At 35.2% G+C, this 13,757-nt stretch overlaps 1 protein-coding gene across 3 annotated transcripts; it reads left to right on the forward strand.

Moving 5' to 3' along the window:
• The first annotated feature begins 359 nt into the window (after nt 1-359).
• On the forward strand, nt 360-13,653 carry LOC124184528 (retinal-specific phospholipid-transporting ATPase ABCA4-like). Of its 3 annotated transcripts, XR_006871212.1 has the most exons (27): nt 360-943; nt 1,062-1,471; nt 2,783-3,090; nt 3,387-3,545; nt 3,933-4,173; nt 4,306-4,473; nt 4,565-4,752; nt 4,977-5,141; nt 5,369-5,477; nt 5,590-5,744; nt 6,582-6,743; nt 6,860-6,931; nt 7,116-7,254; nt 7,347-7,584; nt 7,656-7,836; nt 7,986-8,202; nt 8,543-9,058; nt 9,130-9,258; nt 9,401-9,616; nt 9,703-9,981; nt 10,149-10,393; nt 10,658-10,805; nt 10,973-11,183; nt 11,357-11,570; nt 11,656-11,872; nt 13,012-13,100; nt 13,549-13,653. XR_006871212.1 is itself a non-coding variant. In XM_046574339.1 (26 exons), exons 2-25 carry the CDS (start codon nt 1,135-1,137, stop codon nt 11,869-11,871), a joined length of 5,013 nt encoding a protein of 1,670 aa, XP_046430295.1. In that variant the 5' UTR covers nt 360-943; nt 1,062-1,134; the 3' UTR covers nt 11,872; nt 12,641-12,883. The 3 variants fall into 3 exon arrangements, 2 of the variants coding, with proteins under 2 accessions (XP_046430295.1, XP_046430285.1); XM_046574339.1 differs by lacking the exons at nt 13,012-13,100; nt 13,549-13,653 and adding an exon at nt 12,641-12,883; XM_046574329.1 differs by lacking the exons at nt 13,012-13,100; nt 13,549-13,653 and having other exon boundaries at nt 361-636; nt 776-943; nt 11,656-12,883.
• The last annotated feature ends 104 nt before the right edge of the window (nt 13,654-13,757 follow it).

The raw sequence follows: 13,757 nt of genomic DNA on the forward strand, positions 1-13,757 counted from the left end.
ATTTGCTGTAACAACAAAAGTTGTTTTGGCAAAAAGTTCTCTTCAACTTGGAAATACTTTTTGTCAAATCCACAATTTTCTACATTTTACCAACATCAGTATGCGTGTGTACATGTAGGTATATATACTTTTTGGTCTCTGCATCATTATTACATCTGATCTAAATATGTATACATTCTTCTCTCGGGTACCTTAAATTGCGTTGTTTGTGGTTTTTATTGAAAATAAAAGTACGATAATTTTCTTGTCAGTACCATAACTTTACGGCCTTGATACTATAATTTAGTCTGTCAAGGTTGGGAACACTGCTTACATATGCACACGTTGACACAGTATCAGGGTGATCAGGGTGTACGTTATGCTACACCAGTGTTCTGCATCTGTCTGCATCCGTCATTGCTATTTATATGGTGCACGATAAAGATCCACACAATCTTCAATCGCAGTTAGTCAGAAGCAATTGACGTCCATGGGGGGCTGCGGTTTCAACGCAGCTTTATCTTTTTTCTTCCGGATTGACGTTAAACGGGGAGTACCCGGAGACTTTCCTTTTGAATTACACAGCATAGAAGCGCGAGTCCATTCGACTGTGAATAAACATGCAATGCGGACACGGGTGTCCGATCCTTGTTGCTGGTAGCTACGTGTAAATTATTTTATCGTGGGCGTGTATTGGAAACAAACTGGTTTTACTAAGCCATCGGATTGTGGGGAACTAACTATAAGTGTGCATTAACAATTATCGCAATAATTTTGCGAAATTTCTTCCCTTTAGACTGATGGATACTTAAAAACCAATATGCCCTGTGATTCGGACCGTTATACGACGCTTCGCAGATGCCTGAGTGTAACGATGACCTCTTTTCAGTCTTCAAATCATTGAAAAATTGAAATTAAAGAAAACAACTTTCTTACGAACCAGAATATCATCATTCATGTGAATGTATGTGGGAATTAATTTTTTATTTTGGTACCCTGCCAGCTTGACGCAATTTTATGAGTATTTTGTTGAAAAAATTCTACAACATAACGTAGTTATAAAATACTTAAATCTGTTTCAGAGATATAAGGTACTAGATTTCAATAAAAGGCTTGAAAAAGTTATTGAAATTGTCAAGTTCAGAAGAAAGAAAAATGGGTATTTCATTGCTAAACAATTTTTGCACAAGACTGAAACATTCGGGATTTCTCATATACAAAAATATCAAAGTTCGCAAACGGCACTTAATTGGCACTCTTATTGAGATTTTATTACCGGCATGCATTGTTGCGACAATCCTTGCAGTCAGATCTAACTTAGATGTCGAACCTATACATGTTCGTAACAGCACATACTATGAAATGCGAACAAGTAGTGAGGTGGTACGGGATACCTCACGATCTCGTGTCCGTCTGTATTACAAACCACAAACTGAGCTGACGAAAAATCTCATGAGAAATGTGACAGAATGTATGGGCATATTACCAAGTCGTAAGTATTTGTTCTTCCATACGATGTATGAAAAAATATATTTGCAATCAGAATGTTACTCTACATATTCATATTATTATCTGTTGGAATTTCAAATCATGAATTTTCCTGACTTTTATAACTCATACTATCTCGGGACATTTGCTTGCTATATACCTTGTTATGTAGCATTAGTAAGGACCCTGGTGTCATTTAATATAAAAATTCAAGCGGTAGAATGCGAGAAAAAAAAATGGCAGATGAACACAGACATCTGTAAGAAATAATCAGTAAAAACAGGTAAGATTCTGGAGAAAGAAATGTGCAAACAAAGAAAGACTTGCCACAAAGCAAAGAAGACAGTGAGCAGCAACAGGGGAAGTGACGATAAGGTATAAAAAAAGTGAAGGAAAGTAATAACCCCAGAAATAAAAGCTCATAGAAAATCAAGACGAGATGTCAGGAACAAAGAAATGCCCAAGAAACGAAAGATCTCTGGTCAGTAGCAGCATCTTTGGAAAACAAGGAAAGAATACGATAGAGGACAAGGTTCAAAGAGGTGACTCACAATCAGTACAACGTGGAGATAGCAGTAGAACACGGATCGCGCGAGTCAGCCTCAAAGTCATTATGAATAACTTAGGTACACGCAAAGTTCAAAGCAATTGCGATACATCAAGCGAAGATGATGACTTGGTAACAGTAATGTGATTGAAGAAGAGTTCAATGTAGAGGATGTTAGAGGAAAAACGCTAGATGAAGAAATTTTCTGAGAACTGGAAACAAAAACGACAGCAGAAGTAAATAAGCTCGGAGACGCATTAAAAGATTGCATGGGAAAGGAAATTAACACGCTAAAGAAAGAATTATAAACAGAGAAGAAAAATGGAAAGAAGAAACAAATAATATTGAACAAGGATTAAGAGGTCCAGAAAAGAGTAAGGAGAGTAATGAGAGCACAGAAGGCTACTGGAGAGCAGAAATGGAACTGAAAATCCAGAACTCAGAAAATGGAGAACACAACCAAGAAATAACACCAAATTGAAAGAAATAAAACACAGATTAGAGATGAATGAATGAAAAAAAAGAAGAAAACACTTTCTAATAAAAGGAGCTGAACTCAATGAAGGGAATTTGTAAGAAGAAGTTGCAAACATCATGACTGAAAAACTAGAACTAAACCGAAAGAGTATTTAAGAGCTAAAGTAAAAAAAAAAAAGTGGTAGAATGACATCTACTATCAATTTTCAACATCGCCCAGATTTCAAGAAACTGGGCACAACAATAATTTCATCTGAGACCTTTTTCTAACAACTTTTTATAATTTTACAGAACTCTCTGGCTTCAATTCGGAAGAAGTCATGCTGCACCATTATGAGACACAGCAAGCAACGGATTCATTAGTTAAAGTCCTTGCAATTGATTTTGATGATATGGATGACTTCTCTGATCCAAAAAAACTGATCTACACTATTCGATCATCACAGAAAATTCCAGATAAATTACTTGATGTTGATATCGAAGGCATAAGTACAGCATCGGATCACTTACTTGACGAGATTCCCGTCGTTGGTTTCCAGATTTGTTTGGACAATGCATTTATTGAAAGTAAAGCTCGCGATGGTGCAATTAAACCAATGGTATGGTTATTCAATTATATTTACTATTTTGATGTGATGATTTTGTATCGATATGTAATATTGTTCACATCACATCTTCACACATCTTCGGTCTTGATATTAAATATAGTGAGGAGTAAGATTTTAGTTTATCATTATCTAATAAGTGGTTAGCCTTGTGTCAATTTTTATAAAAGTCGGTGAGGCAAGGGAGCAACAAAGACAGAATTTGAAGACTGAAGAAATTGCAACAACTAATGCTTATCATATGTATATCACCATAAAGATTATAAATTTTTCTTACATATTTGTTACAGGTTTCACTCCAAAAAATGCCATTTCCACCATATGATAAAGTTAATGCCAATGAACTTCAAATACAGAATGTGATTTGTACAATTGGTGGACTTATTTTCCTTGCAACAATCTACCTGATACCAACATATATCAGTGCAGAAAAATCCACTGGTGTAAATGTAAATATATCACTATATCTACAGTCGTTCTAAAATAAATAATTAAATTGAATTGCACTTGGTTATTACAACATCAACAAAACAGCACTTTGATTGAGAAGTATTGGCCAAAGTAATATCAAAAATATTAGGCAAGAGTGTTTAACATCGTTGGAATTATTTGGGAGTTGGAGAGTAATGGCGGAAAGAAGACTCACTTCTTCCTTCTCTGCCCTCCTGCTTTCGCCTTTTCTTGGGGCTGGTGGCACGAGGTCCCCCTGCTTGGTGTCGTCTTCATCTCGACATTTCAGGCACTAAAATTTGTCCTCGTTTTCAGAAGTTGATGATATGATAACCACTTCGTCTTGAAGCGGTGTTTAAAATCGAACATGTTTTATGATTTTTCAGACTCTACTGAAAATAAATGGAATAAAATCATATCAAAATTTTCTAAGCTGGATAGCATGTGGCATGGTTTTTAGCATCATCATTGTTTCTTCAATTACCACAATTGTGAAATTGAATTTTCGATCTGACCAAAAACCGTTTTACTATCACACTGACTGCTGCATAATTTGGCTAGCACTTTTCATCAACCTTACTGCAATTTATGCCTTCTGTCTCCACCTGGCTACGTACTTCTCAAAAAGTAAGTATATTAAAAGCATGCTAACTTGCTGCACATTTCTCCGTATCTTTATAAATTTTACCACAACAGAGATTAAGATTTACAGTTTGTTCTAATTTGTTTTTTCTGATCTATTTCCTTTCGAAATTTCAGCATGGCTTGCACAACTAGTGGCAACAACGGTGTCTCTAATTATAAACATAACTGCAACCCAGTTTGAAAACTATGATAAATCTACTTTTTTACCATGGATTGGATTTCTTTGCCCAACTACGGCTACTATGAGGATATTTGATGAGCTTAATAGGCGTGAAAATCAACGTGAGTAAGACGAATTTTATTCATAAAAATCACAATAAAAAAGTGCTTCTGATAAGTGCTACGTTTTTTACACTGTTGTCGACATTAAAAGGTGTTGGAGCACAATGGAGTAACATTCTTGAGACAACGCATCCAGCATTGAATTATTGGGGTAGTCTTGGCTTCATAATGTTATCGAACTTTATGGGAATAGTTTTCCATTTCATCCTCGCTGTATATCTGGATGCTGTACTACCGAGCAAATATGGTATCAATGAGACTCCGTTATTCTTCATCAAGGTTTGTATCGTCTTCTGTAAGTGAATCTGATTGATTGGAATATGTGAATGATTATACTACTATTGGCTATACAATTTATACTCAATGATCTCAAAGTGTGAGATGGAAATAATATTGAAATATAATCATCACAAATTTGTTAAAATACATTACAAAACCTGTACAAGTTCGTTGTGTTAGAATTTATTTGACTTTCGTAAGTTATACTGTATTTTTTTCAACAGTATTTTAAGAAGAACAAGGTGTGCAGCTCTTCTGAAAGTACACGTATGCTTAATCCAGTTCTAGAACCAGAAATATATGAACATGTTGCTGATAATAGCTTGTATCCTGGGGTAAAACTGACACAGTTGGTGAAACGATTTATACGTGGAATTATCAAACGAAATGTAAGACACAGTACAATTTGAAAATTTTCAAAATACGAACTATTTTTAGAAATACAGTAATCAAATATATGTTTATGATCAACTGATTTTCTGGCTGACAATGAACTTATTTGATCGAATCTGAAATATATTGAATTTGGTTGTAATCGAACCGCTTAGAAACAGTTGAATGCTGTCACAGATTGTATTGAATTGAATTAATTGTATAAAACTTTCAATGTGTTTAGACAATCAAAGCAGTTCGAGGACTCAGTTTGGAATTTTACAAGGGGCAGATCACTGCTTTGCTGGGTCATAATGGTGCTGGAAAAAGTACAACATTTGCAGTCTTGACTGGTAATTTTTTGTGTACTATTTTTAAAACGATTCGATTACATATTTAATACAGTTATTGGAGGAATAATAGCACCGTTTAATATATAACTTGATAACGTTTGTGCACCTGAAGGTTTGACATCACCCTCATCGGGAAGTGTGGAAATTAATGGCAAAGATATAACTGCGGATATTGATGGGATCAGAAGTGATTTGGGCGTATGTCTTCAAGAAAATACCATGTTCCCAGATTTAACTGTAGTCGAACAGCTCCGAATAGTTGGTTTGGTGAGTCATACATCTATTTTTCACTGACATTTTTATTGATTCTAATAATCAACTAGCTTTAAAACCCTCGCTCGCAAAGCTCGCTCGGGGTCGGATGCCTAGTGTAGCTGGTTTTTGTGTTCGTGCGCTCGCTTACTCGTTGTCAGTGTTTTACCAGATGATACGAGATTCAGCAGATACCTCACGCCCCAGCTGCTTGAGGATTGTTCAATGGGTAATAAATGTTAGTCCGCTAGTCCGGAAAGTGGAGTTTTACCAGGTAGCGTACCTGGAACGCAGAAACTACGTAGTGCTTGTCTTGAAAGTCTTGAGGATCCGACGACCTGCCATCTGAGAATGAGTGCAAATGCTGGTTAAATAATAGGCTGGACTTCTTTCAACAAACTTACATTTAACATTGAAAAGACGAAAGCCGTTGTCTTCGGATCTTCTTATTTCGTCATTAGACTTTCACACATGGCTGGCAACCAAATTGCACTTCATGGCATCAGGTTGAAACTCGAGTCATCTGTGCTTATTGAGTCAGTGTCACTTATTGACGTCCTAAATCCTGGTACGGAGAAGATTTTTCATTTTAATCAAATTTGGATGTCAATATCTTCAAAATTGAAGTACAGATTTCAATAAGATTTGTAGAACAAGGTCAGATGGGGAAGATCTCTTGGGCCTGTGAGTTTAAAAACATGTACTCATTCTGGAGATATGACACCCTCACTTCGGGTAGAAGTTGGGCCGGATAAAAGACTTTTGCCGGCCTATGGACACTTGGCAGCGATTTGCTTCTGTGAATCTTGATATTACGGTTAGTCACTGATTAATTAAATGAATTCATTACAGCTGAAGCAAAAGGACCGAACCAGAAAAGAGTTGATGGCAGAAATCGACGAATTATTGAAAAAGATGGATATGGAAGAGAAACGAGATGTTATGCCAGACGAACTCTCCGGTGGTCAGAAAAGACGACTATGCCTAGCTATGGCACTTATTGGCAATGCTTCTGTGAGTTGTGAATTCGTTCATCATCACTGATATTTGTAATTTATATCTACCGTCCACAGCAAGGTTGTGAAAATAGTAAACAAATGCAGTTGACTTAGTGAAACTTTCCTTCCTAGACTATATTCTTAGATGAACCAACATCGGGTATGGATCCAGAAACACAGAGAGGGACATGGGACACTATATTGGTAATAATTGAAAAATCATTTTCATTGAAATCAATTTGCCATATACCTATTTGCTTGTTTTATTCTCACTAAAGTTTGATTTCGCTAAAACACTGTTAGTATCAAATCAACTAATTATTAAATGATGTTCATATTGATAACTACTGGTGAAAATAATTGCGCTATAATAATTGTTTTCACTTAGAAATACCGTGATCAAAAAACGATTATAATTACGACACACAGTATGGAGGAAGCTGATGTTCTGGGTGATCGAATTGCAATCATGGATTCAGGAAAACTGAAGTGTTATGGTTCACCGATGTACCTTAAAAAATGCTATGGTGACTATATTGGCAACTTCACGAAAATATGTGATAATTTTATAAAAGTAATATAGGTCATTGATCATTATCATAACTTGATGACAATTTAGGGCACAATCATCATGAAATAACGCTGTCAACAACATCAAATTACGACATAGACAAAATTCGAGAGCTGGTTGGTAGCGATGCATCGATAAATGTGACTCAGCACGGCAGAATTGTTATAAACCTTCCATTTACCAGCTCTTTACCGGAAATTTTGGACAGTATGGAAAATCAAAAAGCAAAGTTGGGAATTACTGGTCTCAGTGTGTCAATAATAACTTTGGAACAAGTTTTCTTAAGGTATATTATAATTATTATACGCTGTATGTCTCATATTGGTAATATTATATTAAATATTCTATATAATAAAGGGCTGCCGATAATGAAGAAATAGCAAATAAGTCGGAAGATAATGTTGATGGGAAAGTAGCACCAGATTTAAGAGGGTACGAATATTTGACAGGTTGGGACCTTACTTGGCAAATGATTTACGCATTGTTAGCAAAGAAAATGACCTATTTCAAAGCTAACAAGGGTGTGAGTCTAGCACTCGTAAGTTTTATTTTTTTATTCTACATCTGTGTTCGGATGATCATAGTATAGTCTTTTTTTATAAATAACAACAAACCTGTTTAAATTGTGTTCTTACTAATTTTACCCTGCTAATGAAAACAAATAACATGACCATAATGATCTTGCAGGTGTGTGGAACTCTGATAGCGATATTATTACCGCTTGTTTTCAACCCAGCTGATTATGGGAAAAAACAAAATTTACGGATCGATCTTCGAACATATAAAAGTCCAGAAGTGATGATACACTCCGGAGATGAAACTTTAGGGAATATGTATAAGAAGATAATTGAAAACCAAGGTGCTAAAATCGATGTTACTGAAGCTGGAGTCTCTCTGAGCAAAGGTATATAATGTATTCTTAGATAATTTACATTTTTCATGACTAAAATAAGTAAAATAATACAAATAAATTGAAGCACGTAATATACAGAAACTTTTAGGTGCGTACGCCAAACCAAGCTTAAGTATCTTTTAAATGAAGTTTTTAAATTAATCATTGTGAAGAAAATCGTTTGAAGAACAAGTTTTTTCAACTTTAAAATATGCTCGACCTGAATTTTCAAACCTATGTATGCATGTGTATAGAACCAATTATTTAGATATAAGTATATTAAGTAGACAATGCCATACAGAACTTGTATGATTTCGTCTCTGTTAATTTATTAAATGGTTTTTCTTCGCAGGGTTACTATCCAAAGCTCTAAAAGATATGACATACTATAAAACTCGAATGATTGTCTCAGCTGAATTTAACTCAAGTGTGTCAGTAAATGGTTTATATTCTGGCGGAGCGACATTAAGTGCTCCAATAGTCTTGAATACCATGTCAAATTTACTGTTGAAGATAGTGGCGGGCGATCAATATTCAATCGATGCAAGTATCGGCCAATTGCCTCGATCGTTAGTGCAAGATGCACAGAAGAGAATGGAGAATAAAGTTGAAATGCTAATGAGAAACATTTTATTCATGGCAATATTTGTTCACGTTGTTGCTTTGTTCGTCATACATCCGCTACTTGAGAATAGCACAAAATTTAAACAGTTACAGCAGATGGCTGGTGTTTCGCCTTTTACATACTGGGGAACAATGTTTCTGGTTGATTATGGATTTTATATATTAGTGTCATTATTCGCCGTTTTTGGTATTGTCTGTAGGGATTTTTTCGATCACTTGTCAGCTGTATTTTTCTCAGAATGTGGTGAGTTAGGCTTACTATAATTTCTATTCATTTCATAATTTCCATCCATAACGTAAAACACATGTTTTCAGGAGGGGTTTTACTTCTGTTATTTCTGCTTTTTGGTGTCAATGCTTTACTCTTGGCTTACATACATAGTTTCATGAAGAAACGATTCCATGTTGTGTATTCAATTTTGAGTGGAATACCATTATTAATGGGTGAGTTTATACTTAAATTGCTTGTGTTATGCAAATCAAAACTTGTGACCATTTGAGGGTCTATAACTTTTCTTTCGGAATTCATATAATCATTAAAGAATTCTTTTTTAATTATAACATATTTCCTCATTATGCTTTACAGTATTTATCATTGTTCCACTACATGAAGTGTTATCGTACATGGATAATGTTAAATGGGCAAATGTAATTCAGCGCAGAACGTTTTCTTTGGCACCTGTCATCAGTTTTGTTTTTGGATGTATGAAGTGGGAAGAAATAGCATTCAAAAATGCAAGGTGCCGAGCAATGCCTAAACTTTCAACTGCCATTGCTTGTGATACTAATGACTACTGTTGTGGTATGGGATAATTTTCAACAAATTATTTGGGACCTTGTTCCTAACTGTTTTCCATGGAAAAATATTAAACAGATTTCTGATTTCAGCACTGAAGTGTTCTGATGGATATTGCGAAAATCCGTTACCATTTTTGGGTGATTTTAGTGAACAAGGCGGAATCAAAGAGTATATTGTGTATTTATTATTCACCCCGATTATTCTGGTGGGCATCCTTTATTTACTAGAGCAGCAGACGTTTGCGAAATTGCGATCAAAATTCCAAGTAACGAACCACCACTCAAAGCGTTATTCTGATGAAACAATAGACAGGAAAGTCGAAGAAGAAAAAAGAATCGTATGCCAAGAAATTAATAACATTAACAGAGGTATTGATTAGTATGAGTAGTGTTCAATTGTTTACTAGAATAAATGATGTGTCAGTACTCGTACTCATTTTAAAGTAACACATCAAAGGTACATGTGTTAATTCGACATGGGAAATAAAATATATTTCGATCCAATTAGATACTGGTTCATTATAATTTTTTCTCAGGGTCATCTGAATTTAATTCTGAGATCAAGAATGTCTTTCTGGCATCTGGACTGAGCAAACATTACGGAAAAGTGGAAGCTGTCAAAGAAGTTAGTTTCAAAGTATTGAGGAACGAGTGTTTCGGATTGTTAGGTGTGAATGGTGCTGGGAAAAGTTCTACTTTCCGAATGTTAGTTGGTGAAGAAATCCCGAATAGTGGTATTCTTTACCGTGGTCGCTACAGCAGTAATTCTGATCGAACCAAGGTAAAGAATAGCATGTCTCTTCATATTTTTTTAAAATCTACTACTCATACAACTTCAGAATCGTAAAGCATAATAAATAATAAGAATTGAAAATTATTGTCAGTAGAATTTGGTGTTACGTATGTGTTAATTTTGCGTATTTCCTTGAATCTTGTATGAAAATTGGTATCAGTAAAGAGTTACAGATAATGTAACTTGACAGTGCACAAAATAGAGGGCAGTAACACTTATTATTCGATTATTTATGAAATTTTACTTTTTTAGTATTTGGCTGGAATGGGCTATTGTCCTCAAACTGATGCCTTGATTCCATGTCTTAATGCAGTGGAACAGTTGACCCTTTTTGCCCGTCTGAGAGGCATCCCAAAACATGAGGTGGCGTCAGAGGTTTACTCGTGGATTAACAAGCTGCGTAAGTATAATTATCTCAATTGATTTCGAACTTGTAGGAATACTATTGTTAAATTATTAAAATGGTTTGCACCTTTTAAAATAGTAAAATGAGATGAGTGAAATTTTTCTGCAACGATTTTAGTTAAGTCAGTACATTGAGGCTAATTCACACATTCTAATGTCTAGAATTGACCAAACATGCAACAAAACCAAGTGGGGATTATAGTGGTGGAAATAAACGGCGCTTAAATATTGCAATTGCACTAATTGCAAATCCTGAACTGGTTTTGTTGGATGAGCCAACGACTGGTGTCGATCCAGCCGCCAAAAGATTAGTATGGACTGTTCTTCAAAATTGCCAAGCATCTGGCCAAGCCATCATACTTACGTCCCACAGGTATACATAATGAAACAATTTTCATGATTTTAGATACGTATTTGAATGTCCAATCAAGAAACACTTTTTACAAAGAAATGGGCTATTTCAGGGCTTTGTCATTTATGATTTTATTGGAAAGTAAATTCGTGTAATAAAAAAATCGTCTCTGAACCAAAATCATTCATTTTTAGTATGGCGGAATGCGAAGTTCTGTGTAATCGTTTAGTGATAATGGCGAAAGGTCAACTAGTATGTGTCGGAGCTAGTCAGGAGTTGAAAGAACGTTTTGTAGCAGGCTTCAATATCACAATCAAACTGGATCCGCGACGAACCGAACACAATTGCACGAGAATTAAGAAAAAAATAGAAACGAATTTCATCTGTCGATTAATAGATGAGCACCCTGTAAGTCAAACTAGTTATTCAGTTTCTGTTGAACATTTCAATAAAAAATAACTCCAAATAATATATATTGCCTTAATTATTTTAGGGATACTTATTCTACCATGTGACTGACCCCCAAGCGACTTGGGTGAAGATGTTTGGGACAATGAACGATATCCAATCGGTACACCAATGTGTCGAAGATTTCACTGTATCTACGTCTACGTTGGAACAACTGTTTATGCAGTTTGCCAGGCCTACAGACTCTACCACGCAATATCACAGAAAATCGGAAACTGCAGCCGAAGAAAGTTGTGTCTAAGGTTAACCTTACTGGTATAAAATATAAAAGAGTAGATCTATTCTTGCTGTTAGCTGACATCTTGACTTGCAGTTGAATAGCAGTTTTTTTTACAAGATCCCAAAGTTCATGTTAATCCCTGTATGTGTATATCAAATTGGGGTTTTACATACAAATTTTATAACTATTTAATTGCGCTTACTTTAACTATAACTGTAAAAGATCTAATAATCTCAAACAATAATTGAAATGTTAATCGTAATAATGGTAACTTACGTAAATATATTTTGTAGGATGTTGATTGATAGTACACTTGTATCAAGAAATCGAAACAGCGAAATATGTATCATTCCTTTTGTTAGGAAACGACTGTTAAAGTCAAGCTTTATGTTTTCTTGTTTCCATTACTTCTCACAAGTGTACTCTCAAAAATTGCATTTAAGGCAGATCTGTACTATTTTTAGTTTTTCATTAACTTTACAAATTTATTGTAAGATCATTAGTTCTTTTTGTTTGTTTCCACGGAAATAAGGTATTATACTTGTGTCTAAACTTCAGCCCTAAAATTATTACATTAAAATCATTGCCTAGCTTGAAGGGCTTGAAGGTGAAGTATCTTTGGAATTTTTGGACATCTCTCATATGTTCAAATTTTGTCAACACTTCATACCTAAATGAGACAACAAACTTTGGCAGAACTATGTTTGTACGGAAGTTTGAATGAAACTATAGTGCACCTGTATTTTGAATTCAATTACGATTAGGCATGTACATTCAAGTTTTTTTTCAGGGAGAAGGGGAATACAGAGAGTGTGGATAAGCGAGAGCTTTTATATTTTTTGGATGATCAAAATATCGATGTTTGTATGCATTGAAATAAAAAGATAACATTGAACAAAAACAAAAAATTCAAACAAACCCAAACGTTCTGATGTGTGATATGTTTAAGGTATTGATATTGTATACATACAGCTTTTCTGATTTTACCCGTAATGAATGATTAACAAATAAATGCGATAAATTTACGTCAGAACTTGAAGTTAAATCAGAATTAATTTGAACACCGAAATTACGCGGCTGTAAAAATGCTGGAGTTGGAGAACGTTCATACAAAAGGCATATTCTTCAAACGAGTAATGATTGAATGTACTATGATTTCAGCTTATTTCATTTGATTTGAAGTGACTGTGGGATTGCAGGAACTGCGAGGATGATTTCGAGGAAAGTATTCAAGGGACCTAACATGACAGGTGACTTTTACAAATGCGGTCTCAATTTTTTTCCCCCAAGATTCTGGCCTTGAGGATCATTACGATTAAAGCCAATATAAAAATAATAGATAGTATGTCCACTGATAGATTAGATTAACAATCATGATTGATGAGTCGTCTGGTACTTCTTTATATTGACATATTGATCTTTGGATGGGTTGAGCGAAATGCGCGTGCCCGTGAATAGGTCAGAATCCAACACGATAAAATGTGTGTACAGATGTTCCGTCAGCGTAGATCAGAGATACGTTGCAAATCGAGTGCGAATAAATGAAAAATATTGTATCTACTAGAATTTGACCCATTATAATAATTAGCGGAATACTCCCAAGAATTCACGAAATGACTCCCAACCTAATATTTTCATGGAATATATCATAAAATTGTGTTGAAACGTTGCGTGGTTGACATGTTTCTCCAACAACAGCTTGACCTTGAGTCTCTCGCCGGCGGCCTTTGTCAGAGGGTTTCACCCTCATTGAGTTGAAACTGTCATCAGCAACGAGGGTGGCCTGCGGTGGCGCATGCCTAGGTAAAATTGATAACATAATTAGGTTGACGACTGTCACTAGACACGGATAACATGGTCTATAAGCTCTAAGGTTACATGCTATCTCTCTTATGCCTAGTGTCACG

This window comes from Neodiprion fabricii, chromosome 1 (genome assembly GCF_021155785.1).
Source record: "Neodiprion fabricii isolate iyNeoFabr1 chromosome 1, iyNeoFabr1.1, whole genome shotgun sequence".
NCBI classification, from domain to species: domain Eukaryota; kingdom Metazoa; phylum Arthropoda; class Insecta; order Hymenoptera; family Diprionidae; genus Neodiprion; species Neodiprion fabricii.

What these genes read in the sequence shown, in the direction of transcription:
- LOC124184528 (XM_046574339.1), top strand. Translation starts at nt 1,135, where the DNA reads ATGGGTATTTCATTGCTAAACAATTTTTGCACAAGACTGAAACATTCG. An exon ending in GTACCTTAAAAAATGCTATG is followed by an intron (nt 7,255 to 7,346) that starts GTGACTATATTG and finishes ATGACAATTTAG; the next exon opens with GGCACAATCATCATGAAATA. An exon ending in GATTAATAGATGAGCACCCT is followed by an intron (nt 11,571 to 11,655) that starts GTAAGTCAAACT and finishes TAATTATTTTAG; the next exon opens with GGATACTTATTCTACCATGT.